The sequence below is a fragment of the Panthera leo genome, chromosome E3 (assembly GCF_018350215.1).
Source record: "Panthera leo isolate Ple1 chromosome E3, P.leo_Ple1_pat1.1, whole genome shotgun sequence".
NCBI lineage: Eukaryota > Metazoa > Chordata > Mammalia > Carnivora > Felidae > Panthera > Panthera leo.
In genome coordinates this window covers 39146132-39171127 of record NC_056694.1, presented here as the reverse complement: position 1 = coordinate 39171127, position 24996 = coordinate 39146132, and the positions used below count along the sequence as shown (strand labels likewise).

The window sequence follows — 24996 nt, the reverse complement described above, 5'->3', positions numbered from 1 at the left end:
TGCCTTTCACCCCAACCTTTCCCCACTTTGCCCCCAGTGGTGGCAACAAACGAAAGCTGAGCACTGGCGTCGCCCTAATTGGAGAGCCTTCAGTCATGTTGCTGGACGAGCCATCCACTGGCACGGACCCCGTGGCCCGGCGCCTGCTCTGGGGCACAGTGGCACGAGCCCGCAAGTCTGGCAAGGCCATTGTTCTCACCACCCACAGGTAGAGCCGGGGTCTCTAGAGGTCGATGGAATAGCTAGGACAAGAGCTGGCTGGGAGGGGCTAGGTGGACAGAAGACCTGCCAGAAGCTGATTCAGAGTCAATGAGGAAAGTCCCCAGGCTTAACCATGTGGGCCACCCTCCAAACACGGGAATCGGGAACAGCTCGATCTGGCCGACAACACCGGCCCGCCCGCATGAGCCTTTGACGTGGGAGGCAGGCATCGGCGCCCCCGGCCCCGTGTCAGACCTCTGCCCCTCTCCCCAGCATGGAAGAATGTGAGGCCTTGTGCACCCGGCTGGCCATCATGGTGCAGGGCCAGTTCAAGTGCCTGGGCAGCCCACAGCACCTCAAGAGCAAGTTTGGCAGCGGCTACTCCCTGCGGGCCAAGGTCCGGAGCGAAGGGCGGCAGGAGGCCCTGGAGGAGTTCAAGGCGTTTGTGAACCTGACCTTCCCAGGTGTGTCTCCGTGCCTCATCCCTGCCGAGTCCCGGGCCCGCGACCCCCGGGAGGAGGGCCGTGATTCCAGGGTCCCGGGAGGCTCTCCCCTGGCCCCCACAGCCCGGCCCTCACGGGGACACGGCGTCTCCTTCGTGCAGGCAGCGTCCTGGAGGCTGAGCACCAAGGGATGGTCCATTACCACCTGCCCAGGGAGGACCTCAGCTGGGCCAAGGTGAGCACATACCTGGGCATCAGAGGGAGCAAACCTCAGACGTCACGGGCTTTCTGGGGTGACCTGTTCTCCCTCTTGCATGTAAATTGCATTCAAAGCTGCCGCAGGTTCTTTCCGTCTCCAGGGCAACATTCACATGGATTTCATAGAACATAGGATGTGGGAGCTAGAAGAGACCTCAGAGATCAGCTCCTCCTGCCCCTCACTTCACAGAGAGGGGAGCAGGGCCCGAGAGGGGATGCCACGTGCCCCGGGCCACAGCAAGCCAGAGATCCAATCAGGGCCTCTGCCTTCTGCCACTGTCCCCAGCCAGGGACCCTTCCCTGAGATCTCAGGCAGCGGGACTCCCTAGGACTCACTTCTGGGGAGGTGCTCTGGGAGCAGCTGAAAAAGCGATGGGCCTTTTGGGGGCCTTATCACACCCCTAGAGATACTCCCTCTTTCCACCCTCTGTTGCCTCCTCCCCTCCCTTGTGCCCATCATCCATGGTGGCCTCCCTCCTTCCCACAGGTGTTTGACATTCTGGAGCAAGCCAAGAGGAAATTCATGCTGGATGACTATTCTGTCAACCAAGTCTCCCTGGAGGATATTTTCCTGAGCTTCACCTACCCTATGCCCCCTACCCAAGAGGGAAAGAAACCAGAGCAAGCAAAGCCAGCTCCACCCCCCTCCCAGCCTCCCTCCCAGCCTCCCTCCCTGCCTCCCTCCCAGCCTCCCTCCCTGCCTCCCTCCCAGCCTCCTTCCCAGCCTCCCTCCCCACTTCCCTCAGAACCTGTCTTGCTGTAATAAAGAGTGTGCAGCCTGCCATGGGCTGCGAGGGGTACAAAGATAGCTTGTACACCCAGTGAGCTCAGTTCGGGGCCGAGGGTTGGGGGTGGCTCTAGATCAGATTGGGACCTCTCACCTTGGAGGCCTGGTGGACAGCCCAGGTGCATCGCCGTGGGAAAAGATCCCCTTGAGTCCCACCTGAGTGGCCCGAGGCCTCACTGAGACCTGGCTTGTGGAAGCAGCCTCAGGTGACCCCCTGCCATGTCTTCTCAAGGCTCAGTGGCCTGGGGGTGACCACAGTTGTCATGACACTGCACCTTCTGCAGGTAAGAGAACAGGTTGATGAGTTTGCCAACCTAACAATTTTCCTTTATTTCAATACTTGGATTTGTGCAGCTCCATCTGTACTCTGTCCCGGTCCCTACAAATATGAGGGGTCAGCCCGCGTGTGATCCTGCCATCAGCCCATGAAGTGTTACTCGGATGAGTAACCTGGAACTTAGGGTCAACTTTCCAGAGTCAACATGTAGTAGGCCAAGATTCAGTTCAGGGAGAGGTTCTCAAAGGGGAGGGCTCCCAAGCAGCAGTTTCTAAATCGTTCAGAAACTTGTTAGAAATTCAGATCCTTGAGCCCCACCCCGGACCTGGCAAACCGGAAATCTCTGGGGTGAGCCCCAGCAAGCCGTGTTGTAAGCACCCCGTGTTCACAAGTGCTGATGCATCTCGCGTGTGAGAACCACAAAGCTAAGGCCTGTGTGCTCCAGGCCACTACGCCCTCAAGCCAAGAGCACGGATACACGTGGCTGCGCCCTTTGTCACCAGGACTCTGCTCTGAGACACGCCCATCTTGTAGCCTTTCTCTCTCCAGCATGGTCACACCTGTCCCTTCTGGAAAGCCCCCTCAGCTCCTCCTTTGCAAGTAGTTCCCTCCCTGCTTTCTCAGCCAGGCTGAGGGGGAAAGTGGGGAAAGTGGTGCGGTCCCCGACCACACTTGCCACACTTCCCACCTCCCATCCCCACTCACCCCAAATTACAGCACCGTCCCATCCCTGGCTGCCACACCCACTGATTTCTCCATCCTTTCTCCATGTCACTGCTATGTGACGTTTCATGGTATTCCCTGCCCCCCTGATGAAAGCCCCTCCCAGCTCTCCCTCCCCCATGGCCGCTGTGTTCGGTTCTCCTCTGGAGGTTCCTCTTCGTTTCTCACTGAATGGTGGGACCCCTCAGGCTCTCGGCCTACTTCACTGTGGCTCACTCCCGCCTCTGCACCCGGCCACCCTTGAATTTTTTTTCTTGTTCACCCCCACGTCTTCAACTGCCATCTTATTCCAGCCAGGAACTTCCCTGAGCCCCTGACTTTTCCAGTGAGTTGTCTCACCCTCCCAAGTGGATGTCCAGTGGGAAATGGGCCCTTCTCATCCTCTGCAAGTGGCTCGTTGCTCTGCCGGGCCTCCAGGGCTCTTCCTGCCAAGGCGTAGAATGGGGGCAAGGGCCACAGTTTGCTGAAAATTAAGAGAACTTTTGGGGCACTTGGGTGGCTCAGTTGGTTAAGCAGCCGGCTCCGGTTCAGGTCATGATCTCGCGGTCCGGGAGTTCGAGCCCCTCATCGGGCTCTGTGTTGACAGAGCCTGGAGCCTGTTTCCCATTCTGTGTCTCCTTCTCTCTGACCCTTCCCCATTCATGCTCTGTCTCTGTCTCAAAAAAGTAAAATAAACGTTAAAAAAAATTTTTTTTTTTTTAAATGAGAGAACTTTACCTCCTGGTGAATAAAATGATAAGGACATAAAGAACAAGGAGAGGAGACAGCTGAGGGACACGGTTTGGGGCTCCCCAGGGGACTGGGCGGAGTGAGAATGGCTCATCATCCCCTCAAGGTGTCTGGGCTGGAAGGGCACCCCCTGGCCCTGGAGGGGGACCAGCAACAAAGTCACAGTGCAGGGGAACAGGACAACACAGTAACAAGGCAGAAAACAGTAACCAAAGGGGTAAGGAGAAATCTGAAGGGGCCACCACCGACTCCTCATGCTTTTGTGCGGAACTTGGGACATTTGGGGAGCAGCGCCAAGCTTGCTGGACTCTCATACCCCGCGTGACTGTTTCCTTCTCTGTCTCCTGCTGCAGACTGGCACCATGGCCCCTGTGTGTGTGTGCCCGGCTGGGTGGTTCAGGGCAGAAAGGGTCGAGGACAGAGGGGAGGTGGCGGCTGACTTGAGGAGAGCTGCTATTCCACCCAGCGCTTCTCCGCGGAGGCTTTATTTGTCGTCGGACGTGGGGGGCTCCTGCCCGGCGCCCCGAAAGAACACAACGCGCCGCAGCCAGTCAAGCCAGCGGGTGGGCGCTGCTACTTCGGAAAGGGCTCCCGGGGGGCAGTGAGAACCGGCCGGGGACAGACAGGGACGATGTCCGGTGCGAGGGACGGGTGAGCCACGATTCGCTGGAAGAAGGGCTCGAACGCGCCAGCCGAGTCCCTGAAAGTGCTGCTTCCCTGTCGCGTCCGCCCGCCGAGCCAGCCGTCTCCTAGCGTGACGCGCGGGAGGGCGGGCGGCGGGGAGCGCGGCCGTGGGGCGAGGCCGGAGGCGCGGCGGGTCCCCACGAGCCTTCCCTGACAGCCCACCGCGCGCCGCGGACGACGCTCGCCGGCGCCCGCGCGGCCCGAGCAGCCCGGGCCCACGCTCGACACTGCGACGCTCCCGCCCGCCAAGCGGGCGCCGCTCTCCCTGGGGACTCGCGCTCCAGCCGGGGAGGCGGGGCGGCCGCGCGGGCTCCACCAATCCACGGACGGCGTTCGAATTCGCGTCCCGGCATGGCCAATTGCGATCGCTCGAAGCGGGCGGGGGGCGGGGCAGGAGGCAGGGCCTGGCGGTACAGCGGCGCGCGCCCCCCCCCTCCGCCGGCCAATGGGAGGGCCGGGCGCATTTGAAAACTCAGGCGGGCGGCGGGGCGGGTTTGCGCCTGCGCGGGGCGCGTGGGGCTGACGGCGGCCGGGGGCGCGAGCGGCGGCGGCGGCTACGGCGGCGGTGATGGGGAGCGGCGGCGGTGAGTGTGGGGCGCGGGCGGCGGGGGCGGGGGGCTCGGCGGGCTGACACGGAGCGGGGCGGCTCCAGCCCTTCGGCCCGGCGCGCGAGGCTTCCCGATGGCGCCCGCCCGGCGCGCGGTTTAAATGCCCGGCGCCGCCGCGGGGGCGGGTGGGCTTGGAGTGAACGCCCCGCGCGGGGCTCCGCACCTGTCGCGGGGCGGTGAGCGCGGCCGCCCCTTCGCTAGCTGTTACCGTCGTCGCTAAGCGAGTCCGCGTGCGACCTAGAGTCCCGGGGTCAGGAAGGTGTGGTGGTCACATCCAGGTGCTCGGTGGGCGCCGGTCACCCCGCGGGTACGTGGGGCCGTCGCAGCCCGTTAATTGCTGACCCAGGGGCAGGGCCCGGCAGGGTAGAAAGGCCTGCGGAGGGGGTCTTGCAGGGAGGCAGCGGGTAGGAGGCCAGGTGCCTGCCGGTGAGGGACTTCTTCCGTGTAGCCCTGTGTGCAAATAGAAGCAGACGTGGGCGGGGGTCCGAGCGGCTTCCCTGAGCGTGAGATGCGGGAGAACCACCCTCAGCCTTGATGCCTCTTTTCCCGGTGGCCAAGTTCCACGATTATCTGCTATTCACCATACGTGTTTATTGAATTTGGGAATGAATGGTGACGTCTGACGGAACTCAGCTACCATTACTCCCTTAATGTTGGGGAGTGGGCATGTGGCTGGTTCTTTTGGGGGGGGGGGACAGTGACTGTCAGCCCGCTCCTTTCCAGCCCATCACCCGGACCATTGTGCTGTTTTTCTTCAGTCATCCACTGCAGGTGTGCCAAGTGTTTCTGTTACCCTACAAAGCGGAGGATAAGGAGGAGACCCCGAAACCTAACCATCCTGAGCCTCCCGGAAGATGTGCTCTTTCATATCCTGAAATGGCTCTCTGTCGGGGACATCCTCGCCGTCCGAGCTGTAAGTTGCAGGATGAAAATAGCGCCAGTCGTAGCTTGCTGGTGTCACTAACCTGCTGGTTATGCCATCAAGGCTCCCTGTTCTTAAGTGTTGGAACAAAATTTTGGCCACCAAGGAGGGCAGAGGCCACAAGGGGGATGTTGTTAACAGACGCTGTGGTCCCCACTGCAGGCGAGCAGCAAAGTGGAAACATAGCACACCAAGTTTCGGTTGTGTTTGCTGCAGTGTTTATTTTAACAGTGAGATTTGTGGCAGTGAAATTCTCACCCCTCGAGAAATAAGATAGTATTGAAAAGAACACAAATATATTCTTGAGGACAAATCTCCCGTCACATGGAGCCCTGAAAGGGTCCCTGCGAGTTAGTTGACGGATGTTGGTGCAGCCTCATCCTGAGCGACTGAATCAAGGCCATACAGCAAATCTGTGGGAAAACTCCCAACAGGTACCTGTTTCTCGCGCTCCCAAAGCCACCTCCGTTGTGGTCGTAATATCCACGGGTGCTGAGTTTTCAATGGCAGTGGGAACTTTAATGCTTGAAATGCTCACCTGTGTTCAGAGCTCCCAGCCAGCCCGCTTCCTGCCTCTGTCCAGGGTGGTATTACGTTTAATTTTTTTCTTTTTTTAATACCTGTTTATTCTGAAAGAGGGGAGAGAGAGTGTGTGTATGTACCTGGGGGAGGGGCAGAGAGAGAGAGGGAGAAAGAGAATCCCAAGCAGGCTCCACGCTCAGCACAGAGCGTATGCAGGGCTCAAACTCACAACCCTGGGATCACTACCTGAGCCGATAAGATTTGGACACTCAGCCACTCAGGTGACTTATCGGTCTTTTCCTAGAGCCTCTGGTGACTTCTAGGCTCCGGCCATGTTCCCATGAGCCAGGCCCGAGGCAGAGGAGAGTCAGAGAAGCACAGAGCAAATGTCCATTTCCCTTTCTCCTGTTAGCATCGGTTTCCCTGACCCTTACAGACACCCTTACGGGGGTATCACCCCCTCTTTCTCACTGTTTGTACTCATTCCCCCTTCTAGTCCCACTGTGTCCCCCATTGCTCCTTTACAGCCACAGAGAAACTTGTTTCTTCTACTCGAAGGGCGGACCTTTACCGCCAGGGTGGGGAGGAACACCCCATCTGTCTGTGTCCTGTCCTCAAGAGCTCCAGGAGCCGGGCCTCCAGGAGGACCCCTGATCAGCCCCCCACCCCGCTCGCTCCCCCTGTTTGCAGGTGCATTCTCACCTGAAGAACCTGGTGGACAGCCACGCCAGTGTGTGGGCGTGTGCCAGCTTCCAGGAGCTGTGGCCTTCTCCAAAGAACCTGAAGCTCTTTGAAAGGTATCTTTGCACCCTGAGAACAGCTCAGTTTTCCCCTGTCTTTGGGCCGCCCTGGCATGCCAGCCTGTGTCCCAGGGCCTGACGTGGGAAGGGTTTCCTTCTTGCCGTCGCCTTCGCCAGCGCCTCACCCCCTCCCCCTCCCACCCAGGGAGTGACTGAGGACTGTCAGCGTCACCCACCTAGTCACGCACAGCACAGTCATTGGCCATCTGTGCCACCAGCACAGCCTGACTCATTAGTTCCTGTCGTGCTTCTGAAGGGTCTCACTTGGGCTGGGACCAGTCTGCATGACTCAGCTATAGGTCACCTGCATGTGGCAATTTCACCTAATGCTCTTTTCTTTTTTCTTCAAATCAAAACTGTGTGATTTAACTCCTACTGCATTTTGCTCCCTGGCTGATGCCATCATCCTGCTGGAGTTGGGCCCCAGAAGGAGGGCAGAGCAGGCGTGAGCCCCTTGGCCTGTGGGCCCCGGCGTGCCAGTGACCACACCTGCCACTCAGGCGTGCCAGTGGTTCCGGTCAGGCCGCTGGAGACATAAGCCACATACTGTATGGTTCATCCATTTAAGTGTGCCACACGGTGGCTTTTTATACATTCAGAGTTGTGCAGCCGTCACCACTAACTTCAGAACATTCTCGTTACCCCCAAACAAAGTCAAAATGAATAGGGGTGGACGTTAGCGGTGACTCTGTTCTCCCTGCATTCTCCTGCCCCTGGCGACCCCTAATATGCCTTCTTGTGTATGGATTTGTCTGTTGCAGACAGTTCGCGTAAGCAGAGTTGTGCAACATGTGGCCTTCTGCGGCTGATGACTTATGCTTAGCATGTTTTTAAGGTCCATCCGTGTCACAGCCTGACGTGGATAATTGACATTCAACTGTATTACCTAAAAAGTTCTCAGTTAAAAATCAGGTGTTCTAGCTTCAAGTGATGTGGTGGCACATAAGCCGTAAGGAATGAAATCAGGTGACATTTTATGTTTTCAATGGTCTAGGGCTGCCGAAAAGGGAAATTTTGAAGCCGCTGTGAAGCTGGGGATAGCCTACCTCTACAACGAAGGCCGTAAGTCCTCGCGGGGCCGGGGCTGACCTTGCCCCACTTGGCATTGGTATTTCACTCATTTTTTAAGTTTATTTATTGATTTTGAGAGAGAGAGCATAGGGGAGGAGCAGAGAGAGAATCGCAAGCTGACTCCGCACCATCAGCACAGAGCCCGACGTGGGGCTCAAAGTCACAAACTTCGAGATCATGACCTGAACCCAAGTCAGTCACGTAGCCAGCCTAGCCACCCAGGCGCCCCAGCGTGGATGTTTTAGAATAAGTATGAGCCCTTCCCAGGGTCAGCATTCCGTCATCACTCTTGCCACGTCTGGCACTCTGCCTCGCCGTCTCCCCTTGGGAGCTTGTGCCCAGGGGTGCCCTGCTGTGGGACCCGCTGATCAACTTTGATTCCGTACGCATTAATTATTTTAACAAACCTTGTTTTAACAAATGCTTTAGTCCCAGTCACCAGAGACTCAGGATGGGGGCTACTCCAGCAAGCCAGCTTCCCCCCAGCGGCCCCCCACTCCGTCCCATTAACCCACTGCCCACGGGTAGATGCTGGCTCCTCTGCTCGGCCGCAGGTCCCCCATGACACTCTGGGGCAGCAAGCAAAGCGTGCCTTATGCTACAGGGCATCAGTGACACAGTAGCCCAGGCTCCAGTGGAAGGCAGGTACAAGCAGGTCAGAGCCAACCTGGTGCCCAAACTCCTTCACCCCCATGGAGCAGGTGCTCCGTGGGAGAACCTGTGTGGCCCTCTCCTCTCCCAGTGCCTACCTCTTTGCTTAGCACACAGAACCAGCCTGCGGTCTGTCCAGTCCCCGCTCCCAAAGTGCATAAACATTTGGCGGTAGCCACTATTTTTCTGTCTGTAAAATGTCTGGCATCTTGCTGAGAGGGAGCCCCTGTATATAGCTGGTTGACGGGGTCGTGACTGATAGAGACAATGGGCAGTCCTCCTCCAGGTCCGAGAGGTGCCCCTGCCCCACCCCCCTATCCCACAGTGACTCCCAGACCTAACTCACATACCATACACTTCCCCCATCTCAAGTCCAGTCTGGTGGGTTTTGGTGTATTTGCAGAGTTGTGCAGCCATCACCAACATCCAAATTTGGAACATCACCCCTAAAAGAAACACCATACCCTTTAGCTGAAGTCCAGGCTACTGCTCCCTGCAGGAGGGAGGGTGGGTGGGCATGTGACGCCTCTGTGGGGGCATCTTCCCAGACCTTCAGAACCCAGGCTTCCGGGAGGACCCCAGCCGGGGCAGGTGACCCACAGCGTAGAGAAGAAAAGGCGCGGGGTCCCCGTCTTGTGAGGCTCCGCTCTCCTTATGCACCAGCAGCTGGCATGAGCTTTTATTTTATTTTTTAATGTTTATTTATTTTTGAGAGAGAGAGAGGGGGAGGGAATGGGGGAGGGGCAGAGAGAGAGGGAGACACAGAATCCGAAGCAGGCTCCAGGCTCCGAGCTGTCAGCACAGAGCCTGATGTGGGGCTCGAACTGGGCTGAAATCAGACGCTTAACTGGCTGAGCCACCCAGGCGCCCCTGGCGTGAGCGTTTAGACTTCCAGAAAAGACCATGGAGAGCGCTGTGCACCTGTGCTCCAGAGACACCCCTGGGTTAACACCTTGTCCATCTCCGCAGTTTCTGTGTCTGACGAAGCCCGTGCGGAAGTGAATGGCCTGAAGGCCTCTCGCTTCTTCAGTCTCGCCGAGCAACTGAATGCGGGCAGCACGCCCTTCATCTGGCTCTTCATCCGCCCTCCGTGGTCGGTGTCTGGAAGCTGCTGCAAGGCCGTGGTTCACGAGAGCCTCAGGGCAGAGTGCCAGCTGCAGGGAGTGAGTCCCGGTGAGGAACACGCATGGGGCCCGCATGCCGGGCGGTCCGAGCCGCACAGGGTGAGTGGAGACACTGGACGGTGTAAAGCCAGACGCCCCGGACAGTGGAGGTGCAGAAAACCGAGAGTGTGGGCGTGGAGGCAGGTTGCAGATGAGCCCGCGGGACAGGAAATCTCAGAGCTGGTACTCCCAGGGAGTCACGTGGGGGTTTGGGCTAGAAATGCAGGACCGAGGCTCCCGGAGGCCCGGAATCAGGGAGCGGTCCCCAGTGCGGCAGGGGTCCAGGCAGGGGCCACGAGAACGCGCAGACGGGGAAGGGTGGCCGGCTGGAAGTTCCTTTTCCGCTGATGATCACGCTTCTCCCTCCTGTCGTCTCAGACTCACAGAGCATCCATACTGCACTGCCTGGGGAGAGTGCTGAGTCTCTTCGAGGTGAGTCGATTGGTCCGTCCACTTGGACCCTGTGCTGTGTGATGTGTCCCCGGCCCCGGTGAGCACACGGAGCCGTGGAGCACGGGCCCGCGCTTCTGTGCTGCTTGCCCTTCTGGTGGTCGCACACAGCGAGGACCAGGAGGCGAGCGGAAAGCAGGAGAGGCCGTGCGGGGTGCGAACCCTGAGCCGGCAGCGCCGTGGAGTGGGCAGAGCACCTGAGTGCGCCGCGGGCAGCCCCTCCCGCTCTTCCCACGGGCCTCGCTGCACTTCAGGCTTTCTATTAAAGCGGGGAGGCGCGCTGAGAGTGAGCAAGGACAGGGAGCAGCCCTGAGAAAGCCCCCAGCGTCCCCATCTGGGAGGCCTGGTGCGCAGGGCTGACTGGCCGGTGGCCCAGAGCAGAGCTAGGGCTCCGGGGCCCAGCCAGATGCAAACGTCATCTGGGAGGACGCGGGGCCTGGGAGGCGGAGCTCGGAAGCTCGCTCTCCTGGTCATTGTCCAAAAGCACGTCTGTAGAGAGATCACTTCTACTCCCGTTTAGTTAACTCGCTTTATTAAGTAAGAGCCACGGAGGTGGTTCCTGAGAGGTGGTGAGTAGGGTGACTCCGCAGAAGGGGTGAGAGGAGAGTGCACCGTGCTTGGGTTTGCTCCAGGATGCAGAGCGGAAGCAGCAGGCCCGGGACCTGTTTGAAGAGTCTGCTCGCCAGGGCTGTCTGGCCAGCTCGTACCTCCTGTGGGAACGTGACAGGAAGACGGACGTGAGTGGCCCCCGGGGCGGGGAGGGTGGTGTACCCATGGTGCAGGTTCTGCCAGAACGGGGGTCCTTGGGCGACTCCCGGGGCACCAGGAGCCGCGGTCGGCAGGCCGCTCCCATAGCTGCTCCCAGCGACCACAGTCGCTTGGGGGATGAGGGGCTGGGAAGAACACCGAGCTGTGGACCCCTGGGGGTGTCGGGAGGAACATGTAAGAGCCCCGTGGGTTGGTTCTGAGTTCTCCAGAGACAGCTGTATAAAAACATGGTGACTTTCTCCCGTTGACAGATGTCCGATCCTGGACGATGCCTCCACAGCTTCCGGAAACTCAGGGACTACGCTGCCAAAGGCTGCTGGGAAGCACAGGTGAGGCGGGAGCCCGCCTATCTAACTTCTTCTGCCTCCTCCCGTGGGGACCGGGGTGCCGATACCACCCGGGCTCCCATTTGTAGGCAGGAAGACTGACCCAGGGCCGGCCGCAGGCCTTATGGGAATTTAGCTCTGGGGTGTGCAGGGAGGAGAGCCTGGAAGGGTTTCCTTCATCTCTGCCCAGCACCCCGTCGCCTCCAAGCCCACTGACCCTAAGCCGGCCGTCCGGCCTCTTCATTCTTAAGTGCAGGTGCACTCCGTCTGCTAGTAACATCCCTGTCCCTCCCCAAAGTTGTCCTGGAGGGGGGGCTGTGGCCACAGATGGGGAGTCTTCTGGGAGCAGGTGGGTGTGTGGAACGTTCTCCTGTTCCTGTCGCTTGACCTGCTCACCGAGACATCAGTGTTAGAACCAGGACGTGGGGGATTTGCAGTTGGTGTCCCCCAGATGCCCTCCTGTTGCAGCCGTAAAGAATTGTTGTTGAAGACAAATCAGAGGAAGTCCCCCTTGGCCAAGCAGGTAGAAACTCAGATTGTTGTCACCCCACCAACTGACTGCTGGAGAGCCATCTGCCCTTAAAAGGGAAGATATGATAGAGTGGTAGACGGCCCAGCCTGACGTGTGACAGAGCAGTGTAATGGCTACACCTGAGGCAGTCAGCGAATTCAGAGTAAACGTGACAATGAGCCATGTGGTTTTCTTAGAAGCTCAAACTAATCAGTAAGAATGGTAGTATTCCAGTAAACGTTCAGAGGGTCTTCATACATTCCCAGAGAAGAGGAAATAGAAATAGCTGGTCAGGGGCACCTGGGGGGCTCAATCGGTTAAGCATCTGACTTCAGCTCAGGTCATGATCTCACGGTTCGTGAATTGGAGCCCCGCATCGGGCTCTGTGCTAACAATGTGGAGGTGGAGCCTGCATGGGATTCTCTCTCTCTGTCTCTCTCAAAAAAAAAAAGAAAAGAAAAGAAACGGTCAGAACCCAGGAGTGTTTGACCACACATTCAAACGAGATTGTGGCTGCTCACGTTAACGAATGATAGGTGTACAGGTATCTTTTTTTCTGTACACGTTGAGCGTATACCTGTTAACTTCTGAAAATACGCATTTTTAACGGTAGCAGTTTTTGCTGGCAGAGGTGCACTAGAACAACATTCCCTTAGCTGGTGTGAAAATCGGTGCAGCCCTTTCAGAGAATGCTTGGGCGGGGGAAGCAAGAGACTTTGGCACAGCCGCCCTGTGCAGGCAGGGCAAGCGCGACAATGGCTGCACAGAGATGTCCCACGAAGTAGTGAACACGCGCCAGGAAGACACTCGAAACGCGCTTCCAGGTGTTTATGTCGCAAGGAGCCGTGTTATTGTTGGGTGAGCAAAGAGATAAAACGTACGTGTGCTATGATCTGAAATGTGTGGCCACAGTTACAAATGTGTAGGAACATCTGGAAGGAAAGTGTCTAGAAATGGTTGCTAGTTAGTCTCAGGGGCCTAGAGGGTGCCAGCGGGGCCTGTGCACGATGGTGTCACCATAGCTTCACGAGAAGGGAAACTGAGGCACAGAGCGTGTTTCCCCAGCTTGCCTGCGATGTCACACAGATCCAGGTTTTAAAGCCAGGTCATCTGAAGGGCACCTGGCTGGCTCAGTTGGTTAAGCAACCAACTCTTGATTTCGGCTCAGGTCACGATCTCACAGTTGATGAGACGGGGCCCTGCGCTGGGCTCTATGCTAACGGTGTGGAGCCTGCTTGGGATCCTCTCTGCCCTTCCCCTGAGTGCGCCTGCACATGCTCGCTCGCTCTCAAAACAAACTTTAAAAAAACACACACGAAAGCCGGATCACCTGAGCCTCCAACCAGCTTTGGCTGCTTTGCTGTGCTGACTCCATGGTGCACGTTTCGTCCCCTTTAAGACATGTTATCACGAGATACGCCATTTCGAAAAGAACAGTCAAAACCTGAGGCGCGCTGTTTCCAGAGGGCTAAGGTGTCAGCACCGCTGTGCACCCACAATTCTCCCCCGGCAGCCTGAGGCTTCCTGCTCACACGCCTGTGTGTCCCACAGCTGTCGTTAGCCAAAGCCTGTGCGAACGGGGGCCAGCTCGGACTGGAGGGGAAGGTCGCCAACGGGATCACGCGCCGGCTGTTCCAGGCCTCCCGTGCCGTCAGCAAGCAGCAGGTCTTCTCCGTGCAGAAGGGACTCAGCGACACGATGAGGTGAGGCCCTTGAGGGAGGGCATCTGCTTGGGCCGGGGGCAGAGTGACCGCCGGGCACCCGGATGACGGGGCCGTCGTATGGGGTGTGTGTGTGTGTGTGTGTGTGTGTGTGTGTGGTTTTCTAAAGCCAGCGATGCCTTAGTTATCCGGGGCTTTGAAGAGCAAACATCCCCCATGTCCATGCTCCAGAGTTCCTTTTTAAGCCTCAGGATGTGTGAAAGCACGTTAAGTGTCTTTCTAAAGTGAGGGGATCCATATGCCCAGTTTTGGCCGCCAAAACTGATGAGGTGCCCCAGATCTAGCCATTTTGAAGTGCACAATTTGCTCAGTTTGTTTTCGTAACTCAAATCGTTAATGTCACTGAGTCGGGTAAGGCAGCTTCCTCTCTGTTCCCGTAGTGGCTGGTCTAAGCCCCAAACACCTGGTGCTCAAGTGGCCTTCCTCGACCTGGAGGAAACACAGGTTCCTCTCCTTCCCCATTCTCTTCCACCACCTCGGCCCCACCCTTCCCTCCTCCCCTCTGCCTATGACAGGTGCTTCTGCCCGGCACCTGGAACATTTGCCCAGAACCCACAGCTTCATCTTCCTTTGCTCTCTCGCTTCTGGTCCCTCTTTCCCCTCTGCTTAGAGACCCGTGTCTCCTCTCTTTCGTTCAGAAAGGCACTTAATCTACCGGGGTGTCCTTGCCGTGGCCCCCAGCCCTCCCGTGTGATGTCTCTGGCCCTGGGTTTAGCCCCTCGAGGAGGACCCTGCATCTGTCAGCTCCGTCAGAGTTGCTGGGTGCCCGAAAACCTCTGCCAGGCTCCATGCATCTTCCCCCTTTAGCTTCTTGCCGGCTCTTTCCCCGCAGCAGAGGGTCGTGAGAAATGACCCCATGGGTGAGCTGCTCCTCGGGGAGAATGTGGGTTTGCAGGAGGGCCACAGGTCTTGCTCCCTTCAAGCGACTTTTCCCCATTCCTGGGATCTTTGTCCATCCCCACTCTACCAGGTGGACCCACCTTACCCCTGCCCTGTGTCTGGGCTCACTCGGTACCTGGCAGTGACTGTGGGAGAAGGCAGGGTACACAGATGTGTGAGCCCAGCTTCCTCCCAAGGACAAAGGTGGGAGACCTGGGGCCTGTCCCGCACCTGAGGCTGGGACAAGTTCCTGGGTCAACGGGCAATGCTGCGGAAGACCTACTCACTCCCTCAGGACGGACGGGCCAGGCGAGAACGGGACGCTCACAAATGTGCGCCCGAGTTTCCAGGGCTGGTGCTCTCCCTGCAGGTACATCCTGATTGACTGGCTGGTGGAGGTCGCCACCATGAAGGACTTCACGAGCCTCTGCCTGCACCTGACTGTGGAGTGCGTGGACCGGTACCTGCGGAGGAGGCTCGTGCCTCGGTACAGGCTCCAGCTGCTGGGCATCGCCTGCATGGTCATCTGCACCCGGTACGGGGCCCCCGGGGCAGGGCCTGTGGGATGACACACGACAGGCTGGCCTTTCAGTGTCCCACCTCATTAGATGGGGGTCTTCATTTTAGGGAGTGCCCACACAGCATAGTTCTCCCACGTGGGGATGGCAGACTTGAACTTTGGCGAGCAGGACCCCAGAACTGGGCCTCGCTCGGGCAGGTTCAGGCCGGGCCCCTCCTCCCCTGGCTCCTGAGGATGACATGGCACCGAGGGACGGGCCCAGTGGGTTGCCCCGGGGTCCCGAGGTCAGGGAGAGACCACTTCGCGGCAGTCCAGTTCTCAAGCCTGTGTCGTCGGACACCCGCAACTGGTGGTCTCACGCCCCCGGCTGACCCCCACCACGTAGACGGGGCACCTCCTTACACAGCTGCCTGTGCTCCGGCGGCTCGGACTCTTCCAGTGGAACCATCTTCCGTTTCACCTAAACCTGCGGTCCTTCAGCCAGTACCTGTTAGCCCGCCTTTACCTTCTGAAGCGGTGTGGACAGTGATTGCACCACACATCGTGCGTGTCCTTGTTTCCCTACACCGGACACCCCCGCATGGCCTGCCGGTCCCCCTGGGCCGGGCTCTGCAGACTGACCGTCCTGCTCTGTAGACCTTGGGGGGTGAGGCACAGGTGGCCACACGCGGCGGCGTGAACTCGAGACGCCAACCTCTCTTGCTTAGTGACCCAGAGACATGGGCTCCAGGCCGATGCCGTTGGGGTAGTTTTCCCATGTCACAAGGTCACGGAGAGCCCCAGCTCCCATCTTACTCTCTGCCATCCCCCGTGACCCCTGAGGCCAGCGTCAGTGACCACTTGCAGCAACCTTGGTCACGTGGCCGTGACGAGAGCTGGAGTTGTGGTCTGTAGACCAGCATGGCCTTGGGGCCGCCAGCAGGCAGCCACACGCCAACCTTCCCCCCGCGCCCGGCGTGCTCGGTGGACCCCGCGTCACCAGAGGTGGCTGAACAGACAGGCCCCGCCTTCTCATGTTTGAGCAGGATAATTACATCCTTGCAATCAGTCACCAAAATCCCGGACCACCGATGGGCCAGTGGCGAGATGTTTTTTAAGAAGATCCTAGAGGAGATGCCCCACCCCTGCTGAGGGCAGCGCCTGCCTCAGCCTCTCCCTGAGTGCTCCCTGTGCCCGGCCCCCGTTGGCCCCACTCCGGCCTCGTGCCTCCTGCACCTGCAGTCCCCACACCTCCCATCTCGCTCTGTCAAGCTAACAGCAAGTGGGCCGGCTGCAGGGCCCCCGGGACGGAGCGGCCACGGGCCGGGCCCTGCTCCCTTCCTGGCAGGTCACCGGACCAGCATGCTCCCTGCTCCCTGGTGCTGCTGCAGAGGAGAGAACAGGGTGGCTGGCTGACTAGGGACACCCAGGATTCCTGCGGCCAGACCCCGTGCTGAGCACAGACCTTCAGACACCCCGCAGCTCCGGCTCTGCCGGCTCACCTGCCTTCTGGGGCTAAACTGTTGTTTATGCTCGCTCCGTAGAAGCTGCTGTCATCCTCAGGTCATTAAGAGGATCAACCGGGCAGGTCATTCGTGGGTGCCTTTCACAGAAACGCCTGCGTGCCTGGCAGCCCGGCCACTCCCACTGTCAGCCTTGGTCCCTCCTCCTCCGCAGACCCTTAGGCCAGGTCACACGACCTCTTCGGGTCCTCTCGCTCTTTGACCCCTCTGGCAGTGGGGCCTCACGTGACCGTGGCCTGCAAGGATAGCAGACTCCGTGCTCAGACCCCTTCTTGACGTTCTAGGTTCATCAGCAGAGAGATCCTGACAATCCGAGAGGCAGTTTGGCTCACGGACAACACCTACAAGTATGAAGACCTGGTGAGGATGATGGGAGAGATCATCTCTGCCCTGGAAGGGAGGATTCGAGTAAGTGGCCGTTTTCCGTTTCCTTTTTTAGTTTTATTTATGTATTTTCTTTTATTATTTATTTGTTGTTTAATTTACATCAAAGTCAGTTAGCATGTCGTGCAACAATAATTTCAGGAGTAGATTCCTTGATGCCCCTTCCCCATTTAGCCCGTCCCCCCCCACACCCCCTCCAGTAACCCTCTGTTCTCCATATTTAAGAGTCTCTTCTCTTTTGTCCCCCTCCCTGTTTTGATATTATTTTTGTTTCCTTTCCCTTAGGTTCATCTGTTTTGTCTCTTAAAGTCCTCATATGAGTGAAGTCCTATGATTTTTGTCTTTCTCTGACTAATTTCACTTAGCGTAATACTCTTCAGTTCCATCCACGTAGCTGCATATGGCAAGATTTCATTCTTTTTGATTGGCGACCAATACTCTGTTGTACATTCTACCACATCTTCTTTATCCACTCATCCATCCATGGACATTCGGGCTCTTTCCATACTTTGGCTATTGTTGATAGTGCTGCTATAAACATGCGGGGTGCTTGTGTCCCTTCGAAACAGCACACCTGGATCCCTTGGATAAATACCTAGTAGTGCCATTGCTGGGTCGTAGGGTAGTTCTGTTTTTAGTTTTTTGAGAAAGCTCCATGCTGTTTTCCAGAGTGGTTACACCAGCTTGCATTCCCACCAACAATGCAAAAGAGATTCTCTTTCTCCACATCCTCGCCAACATCTGTTGTCGCCTGAGTCGTTAATGTGAGCCATTCTGACAGGTGTGAGGTGGTATCTCATTGTGGTTTTGATTTGTCTTTCCCTGATGATAAGCAATGTTGAGCATTTTTTCATATGTCGGTTGGCCATCGGGATGTCTTCTTTGGAGAAGTGTCTGTTCATGTCCTTTGGCCATTTCTTCGCTGGATTATTTGTTTTTTGGGTGTTGAGTTTGATAAGTTCTGTATGGATTTTGGATATAAGCCCTTTATCTGATATGTCGTTTGCAAATACCTTCTCCCATTCTGTTGGTTGCCTTTGAGTTTTGCTGATTGTTTCCTTCGCTGTGCAGCAGCTTTTTATTTTGATGAGGTCCCAGTAGTTCATTTTTGCTTTTGTTTCCCTTGCCTCCGGAGACGTGTTGAGTAAGAAGTTGCTGTAGCCAAGGTCAAAGAGGTTTTTGCCTGCTTTCTCCTCGAGTATTTTAATGGCTTTCTGTCTTACATTTAGGTCTTTCATCCATTTTGAGTTTATTTTTGGGTCTGGTGTAAAAGTGGTCCAGGTTCATTCTTCTGCCTGTCCAGTTTTCCCAGCACCACTTGCTAAAGAGACTGTCTTTATTCCATTGGATATTCTTTCCTGCTTTGTCAAAGATGAGTCAGCCCTATGCTTTTTCCTTTTAAATCAGAGTTGAAGTCAGGGGAGGGGACAGGAGGAATCAAGGGTCCCTCCATGGCATTGAGCTTTCCTGCTCTGGAAGGTCCTCCTGGATCCAGAGGGCAAGAGGCCAGGGCTAGAGCTCATCACCGCCACACCCTGGTGTCCAGTGTGAACACTGGTGGGGCCAGCCACCGTGATCACGTGCCAAGACCCCACAAGACCCCACCTCCCGGTCCCGTCCAGGTCCCCACTGTGGTTGATTACAAGGACGTCCTGCTGACGCTGGTCCCTGAGGCCCCAAGAACCCAGCATCTGTGTGGCTTCCTGTGTGAGCTGTCCCTGCTGCACACCAGCCTGGCCGCCTATGCTCCGGCCTGTCTGGCCGCGGCCGCCCTGCTGCTCGCACGGCTGACCCACGGACAGAGTAAGGAGCCTGCCCTCCTGTCTGCTCTTCAGCAGGAGCCAAGCCAGGGACTGGGGATTCCAGAAGGCGGGAGACGATTCTCACAATGGAGAGGGAGAACAGGCATTGCCCGTCTTTCCTGGAGGAGACACCAGAATGGACTAAAAGCCATTCTGTGGGGGTGCAATTAGGAGATGTTCTAGCTTAAGTATCTCCCACACTGTTGACAGTGAGCACACAGGCTCTGTTTGTGGGGCGTTTTTAACACTGAGCTCCAGAAAACTCCACACACAACCACTGGGGCAGTGGGACGCGAGGGGCCGTCAGAACACCCCCTCATTCCTGCTTTCCTCTCCAGCACAGCCCTGGACCACAAGGTTGTGGGACATCACCGGGTTCTCTTGTGAAGACCTCATACCCTGTGTCTTGAGCCTTCATCAGAAGTGGTGAGTCTGGGCGCCCGGCTGGCTCCATCAGTAGAGCATGTGACTCGGGCTTGTGAGTTCAAGCCCCATGTTATATGTGGAGCCTACTTCATTTAAAAAAGAATTTTTTTTTTAAGTGAAAGGAAATGAGTCCCCCACGCAGCTGCCATGGAGGGTGTGTCCTCAGGGATCAAGGGGGAATTCACTCGTGTGCGGGCCCACACACAGACCTTCCCGCAGCGTGCTGCCTGTCTCAGAGTTGACATTTAAGAGCGCCAGGCCAGCCGCGTTGCCCGTTTCCACAGTGATAACACTTGATGCGCGTGCAACAACTCCCAGCCCGAGGCTCACTCCACAGGTGGCAGACGGGCAGGGGAACATCGGGGCCCGCCGCCTGACCCCTGATAGTGTTAGCGTGGGACACGGTGTCATCTCGCTCAGGAGTCGGCCGGCCGCGATCGCCCCGTGCCGTGGCCCTGCTCCCCCTCTGCTCTGGTCCCCGCTCCTGACACGTGCTTATCTGCCCAAACCCGCGGCAACCTCCTCCCTCTGCCAGGCCGCACTCAGTGCCCTCTTCCCTGCATGCGGGCCTGGGGCTCTCCTGCTTTCTGCCTGTCCTCGGACACCTCTGGGATCCAGAACATCTAGACCCCAACCTCTGACCTGAGCCCCGGATCCCCCGCCGGCTTGTCCGGGCCAGACACCCCCTTCCCCGGGGCTGCTGCTCCTCATAGACGGTGCTTGCTGCTGGTCCCCGCTCCAGCTGTGAGTACAGCCGTGAGGAGCCTGGCAGCATCTCCTGGGGCTGGCGTGTCCCTCATGAGTTTTCTCTTGTGCCCGCTCATAGCTGATGGGCGGGGAGCACGGGTGAAGGTCGAGGGGTCAGCATGTGTGTCTGACCCCACAGCCGCTCACACCAGGGGTGCAAACCATGCTGACCCGATGCTGCCTCCCAAAAGTTGTTAGGCTATTCCCCTCCCGAGTTTTTTATTTCCCCACCAGATAAGTTGGGAACATTTATTTACAAACAAAACTTTTTTTTTTAATTTTTTTTAAATGTTTTTATTTATTTTTGAGACAGAGAGAGCATGAGTGGGGAAGGGGCAGAGAGAGAGGGAGACACAGAATCTGAAGCAGGCTCCAGGCTCTGAGCTGTCAGCACAGAGCCTGACACGGGGCTCGAACTCACAGACTGTGAGATCATGACCTGAGCTGAAGTCGGACGCTTAACTGACTGAGCCACCCAGGCGCCCCACAAACTAAACTTTTTTAAGTGTGCGATTTGTGTTCAGAGTCGTGTGACTATCACTACATCAATTTTAGAACATCGCCTCCTCCTTCGGAGAAACCCTGCACTCCTCAGCAGTCACGCCCGTGCTGCCCATCCGTCCCATCCCTCCACAACCCCGCAGCCACTCCTCTGCTTTCTGTCTCTGTGGGTTCGCCTGTTCTGGACATTTCAGACATTTCCCAGAAATGAAATTGTACATCACATGGCCCCTTGTGGTCAGCCTGTCACCTATGTAATGTTCCTCTAGAATCACATTCTGCTGCATGGACGGACCACATCGGGGTTTCCACCCCTTTGGCTGCTGCGAATAACACTGCTGGGAGCGGAATTGCTGGGTCATGAGTCACGGCACGCTTACCTGTTTGTGCAGCCGCAGGGTGCCCCATCTGCCCTCCAGGCATGCCCCAGAGCCCTGCATGTGGCCCTGCTGTCCCTCACGTGTCCCTCTGTTTGCAGCTTCCACGACGACGCCCCGAAGGACTACAGGCAAGTCTCTCTGACCGCCGTGAAGCAGCGATTCGAGGACAAGCGCTACGAAGAGATCAGCCGGGAAGAGGTGCCCCCGCCCCCACCTCCCACCCCCAGACGCCTGCCCCCGGGGCCTCATCCGTCTAACCCTGGCCTCGTTTCAGGTGCTGAGCTACGGCCAGCTGTGCGCAGCTCTGGGCGTGAAGCAAGGCAGCCCGGAGCCCACGTCCTTCCTCAGCGCGGGGGACATTCACGCCTTCCTCAGCTCTCCGTCGGGAAGGAGAACCAAGCGGTGAGTGAACCCCGTTCTGCGACAGCGCAACGCAGCATCGGCTCCTGTGCACTGGGCCTGGCTTCCCTTCTGACCGCTGCGGCTGCCTGAGGGGCTCCATTCCCCCCTTTTAGGCAGGGGGTTCCTGAGGCGTAGCAAGGAGAAGCAGCAGGTCCCGCAGAAAATGCAGCCGGGCCCGATCCTGCCTGCCTGCCACTCCACCTTCTCCCTCCGGAGCAGCTCTCTCTCTTGCTTCTTGCTTTAACCTGGCTCCCGCTCAGGGAGGAAGGTCTTGAGCCAGGGTGGACCCAGCTCAGCCTGTGGCCCCGCCACTTGTCAGACGTGTGCCGGCCACCCTGTCCCACAGCACTGCTGTCACTCTTGACCCCGCAGCTGCTGCCTGGTTACTGTCCTGGGCGCTTCCCTGGCTCCCTCCATCTCCACCGTCGTGTCACGAGCGTGTCCACACGTGTCCCCCACATCCATGTCCTGCCTGTACCACCTGGGATAAGTTGCCCTCCCCACTTACCCACCCGAGGAACTCCCGGTGATCCTGCAAAGTCCTGTTGTGCTGACCCTCACGGTGCTGCTGGCCCCGCCTCTCTGACCCTTTGACGTGAGCTTCCTGAGGGCAGACAGCCCGGAAGCTATGTCGTCCTGTCATCCCCGTGCACCGCCCGCTGGGCCAGGGCAGGCTCCTGCGCTGCGGCCCACCGTGACCCGGCCCCTGGCTCTCCCACCTTGCAGGAAGCGGGAGAACAGCCTCCAGGAGGACAGGGGCAGTTTCGTCACCACGCCCACTGCGGAGCTGTCCAGCCAGGAGGAGGTGCTGCTGGGCAGCTTCTTGGACTGGAGCCTGGACTACTGCTCGGGCTACGAGGGTGACCAGGAGAGTGAGGGCGAGAAGGACGGTGACGGTGAGTGCCTCAGGCTCCAGGGGTGGGGGTCTCACGCCAGACCCCTGCCTCGCCTGCAGGACAGCGCGTCTGCACACAGGCAGGCGTGAGGCAGCAGAGCCCCTAGAACAGCACAGCAGGGCCAGGGTGGGGCGGGCGTCCTCTCAGCCCTTGGGGAGGAGAGACGACCTTTGTCCAGCCCCAGCCAGGCCCGTGTTGATGGAAGGACCTCACCAGGGCAGGGGAAGAGGAAGAGACCTTGCCTGGAACCCACGTAACATTGTGTGACGTGTGCCGGCCACCGCCCTTTTGGCCTCTGGGCCTTGTGCACGTCTGCAGGGCCACCTGTGGGAGGCTCCGTCCCTGTGTTTTGGGGCAGCTAAACACACAGGAACCCTAGGTCTGGCCGTTTCTGCTGACTTTCCGGTTGCTTGCTCTTGTGTCCACTGGGGATTAAGTAGATTCTTGATGATCAGTTTATTGTCACTTCCTACCGTCCCCCACGTCACCGTGAGAGGCCCCCTCCACCTCCTGCCCAAAGGAGAGAGCGGTACGGGGGGCTGTGCAGTAAGGTCCAGACACGGGCCCCTGGGAGTCCTGACTGGACAGGGGGTACTCAGTTCTCAGTGCCTCACCTCTCTCCCCACGTCTCCCACAGTGACAGCACCCAGCGGCGTCCTCGACGTCACCGTGGTCTATCTAAACCCAGAACAGCACTGCTGCCAGGAATCAAGCGACGAGGAGGCCTGCCCGGAGGCCGGTGGTCGCCAGGATGTGCGCGCCTACGTACCGGGCACCCAGACACCTCCGAGCCCGGGGCCCCAGCCTCTGCTCCACGGCAGGAGGGAGCCAGGCAAGGACAGTGTGACCTCGGGGTACTCCTCCATCTGCAGCGCGAGTCCCACAGACTCGGTGGACGGGGTCTCGGGGGCCTCCCCCCGGTCTACCTCAGTGCCTTCCCCGGGCAGTGACTCAGGCACACAGCCTTGCCGCCAGCACGCCAAGAAGCCATGTTTACAGTGTCACTCTCCAAGCCCCCTGGAGAGCAGCACCCCCCAGCGACAGGTAAAGAGGAAAAACCTATCTGCCCACAGCGAGGAGGAGGAAGAGGAGGATGAGGATGAGGACGAGGAGAGGGGCCTGAGCCCTGCTTGCTGAGGCCGTGAGTGCCCGCACTTGCTGCGGGCAACGTTTGCTTGGGGGGGGGGGGGGGCTGCCACTGCACTAGGGAGCCTGGGGACTCCGGAGGCGGACACCGTGTGCACCCTGGTGGCTCTCACACAGGGAACTGAGAGAACGCGGGATGCGAAGTTTCCTTCTCCGGGGCAGCCCAACGTGAGCCGTCAGAACGTCTTAAGTCAGAACAGAAACTCCGATGCTTCCCTTTGGAAAGTTTAGCCTCAAAGCAATCATGCCACGCCCTGTGAAGCCCATTTCTCTGTCCCCTCTTGTGTCTGTCCTCTCTCTGGGGAACTTGAGCCCATGCCTGATGTCCCCAGACCCACTGAGCCCCATCCCGGGAACTGACAGCTTTCACCATTGAGAACACGTGTGAGCAGGTGGCCTGGCACAGCTCACCCCCCGCATCTATGGGGTTCGGGTGACCGGAGAAGCTGACCTCTCTGAGCGCACGCACCACTGTCCTCGTACCGCCTTGGTTCCCTTCCTCCCTGGGTGGCAGGTCCCCTGCTGAGGCAGCCCGGCCCCTGCACTGTCGAGGCCTGCATGTGACCACCAGGTGGGCAGGCCCAGAGTCTTGTCAGGCCGGGCCTTGAGGTCTTGGCCCTAAGCTCCCTGCCTGCCATACTTTCAGCTCCTTTTAGAGATCCTTCTATTCCCCCAGAGTGATTGATCTGTGTCCCCAGCAGGTGGTGTCCATATGAACACCTCTCTTTGCACTGAATTTCTAGGCTATTTCTTTTCCATCTTTATTTCCATCCTTCATTTTTCTAAGATGGAAATAAAAGAAAAAGATAGAAGATATTAAGTTAAAAAGAGAGAGAGATTCCTAACTTTATTTAGGTGCAACTAAAAAAAGAAACATCTGATTCAGATCTCTCAGTGCTATCCTGACACTCTTGAGGCGAAAAGAATTTTCCCAGGGAAGTTGGACAGAAAAAATCTAAATGTCATTCGTAACATCTGAGGTGACCAGGATGCAGATGAGCGAGATTTAGAGGACCTGTCCCCCACCTGTTGGGGAGGGTGGATCTGCTGTGGGTACCTGAGGCTCCCCCAAGCCTCCACCTCCTGTGTGCAGCAGCCACAACACCAGAGGGATCCGCTTGAGCCTGACCCTGACCTCCCCTCAGCTGGGTGGACCACTGAGACACGTGCCCTGCAGCGATAGCTTTTGTTTTTTCTCAAAATGTCAGAACGAACCACTGGGCCAGGAGTGTCCCCCAAATGCTCTTGAACTAGAACTATGGCACACAGAGGTGCCGACTCAGTGGTGGCTTTTCTGGGTGCTGTGTGTGTGTGTGTGTGTGTGTGTGTGTGTGTCCCCATGTCCGTGGGAGCTGTCTTCTTGCTACTGTAAGAGAATTCTGACCGCCCTGGGTGGGGCATGGTTGGAATGCAGGGACCCCGCCATTGGGATCGCAGACCTTTCCTGTCAACTGTGTGCCCCTGGGCATGTGTGAGCCTCGGCTTCCTCGTGTGTAAGCTGGGGCAGCAATACCTACCTCACAGGGGTGTTGTGAGGATTAAATGTGATAAGGACAGTGGCAGCCTAGCGATGTGTGTATCTGACTGTGTGCCACCTTGTGTGTGGCCCACTGTCAAGACACAACTTGGATGGACCTGCTTCCCTGTCGTCTCCCAGCCTGTACCCATAGAAGGCCACCACTCCAGTGCGGACCTGATGCCGCCTGCCCATGCTGACGCGAGCCTTTTCCTGTCCCCTCTGACCTCGGGGAGAATCTCCTTTGAGACCGGAGTGCGGTCCGCCTCCTCTGCCTGGG

The 24996-nt window shown here is 57.9% G+C and overlaps 2 protein-coding genes and 1 long non-coding RNA gene across 5 annotated transcripts in view; 2 read left to right on the top strand and 1 right to left on the bottom strand.

Moving 5' to 3' along the window:
* Positions 1-1708, top strand: part of LOC122210246 (ATP-binding cassette sub-family A member 17-like) — an 87887-nt gene extending 86179 nt beyond the window's left edge. Inside the window, 4 exon segments of the mRNA XM_042922850.1 lie at positions 38-208; positions 475-665; positions 806-879; positions 1390-1708. Coding sequence (XP_042778784.1) covers positions 38-208; positions 475-665; positions 806-879; positions 1390-1665 — 712 coding nt within the window. The 3' untranslated portion in view covers positions 1666-1708.
* LOC122210248 overlaps positions 1-3243 on the bottom strand; it is a 28417-nt gene extending 25174 nt beyond the window's left edge. For all 3 annotated transcript variants that reach the window (XR_006197979.1, XR_006197980.1, XR_006197981.1), the window contains exons 1-3: positions 3029-3243; positions 1784-1967; positions 892-1045 (exon numbers count right to left, since the gene is read on the bottom strand). This is a non-coding gene — a long non-coding RNA (uncharacterized LOC122210248). The remainder of the gene's footprint in view (positions 1-891; positions 1046-1783; positions 1968-3028) is intronic.
* Positions 3244-4652: 1409 nt separating this feature from the next.
* CCNF (cyclin F) lies at positions 4653-24756 on the top strand. Its single transcript, XM_042922440.1, has 17 exons — positions 4653-4686; positions 5469-5623; positions 6845-6951; positions 7949-8016; positions 9646-9899; positions 10218-10271; positions 10922-11026; positions 11309-11386; positions 13446-13597; positions 14865-15029; positions 16801-16924; positions 18523-18703; positions 19041-19128; positions 20855-20954; positions 21031-21158; positions 21885-22054; positions 22692-24756. Exons 1-17 carry the CDS (start codon positions 4671-4673, stop codon positions 23189-23191), a joined length of 2445 nt encoding a protein of 814 aa, XP_042778374.1. The 5' UTR covers positions 4653-4670; the 3' UTR covers positions 23192-24756.
* The last annotated feature ends 240 nt before the right edge of the window (positions 24757-24996 follow it).

What these genes read in the sequence shown, in the direction of transcription:
- CCNF (XM_042922440.1), top strand. An exon ending in ACATCCTCGCCGTCCGAGCT is followed by an intron (nt 5,624 to 6,844) that starts GTAAGTTGCAGG and finishes CCCTGTTTGCAG; the next exon opens with GTGCATTCTCACCTGAAGAA. An exon ending in GGGCGAGAAGGACGGTGACG is followed by an intron (nt 22,055 to 22,691) that starts GTGAGTGCCTCA and finishes CGTCTCCCACAG; the next exon opens with TGACAGCACCCAGCGGCGTC.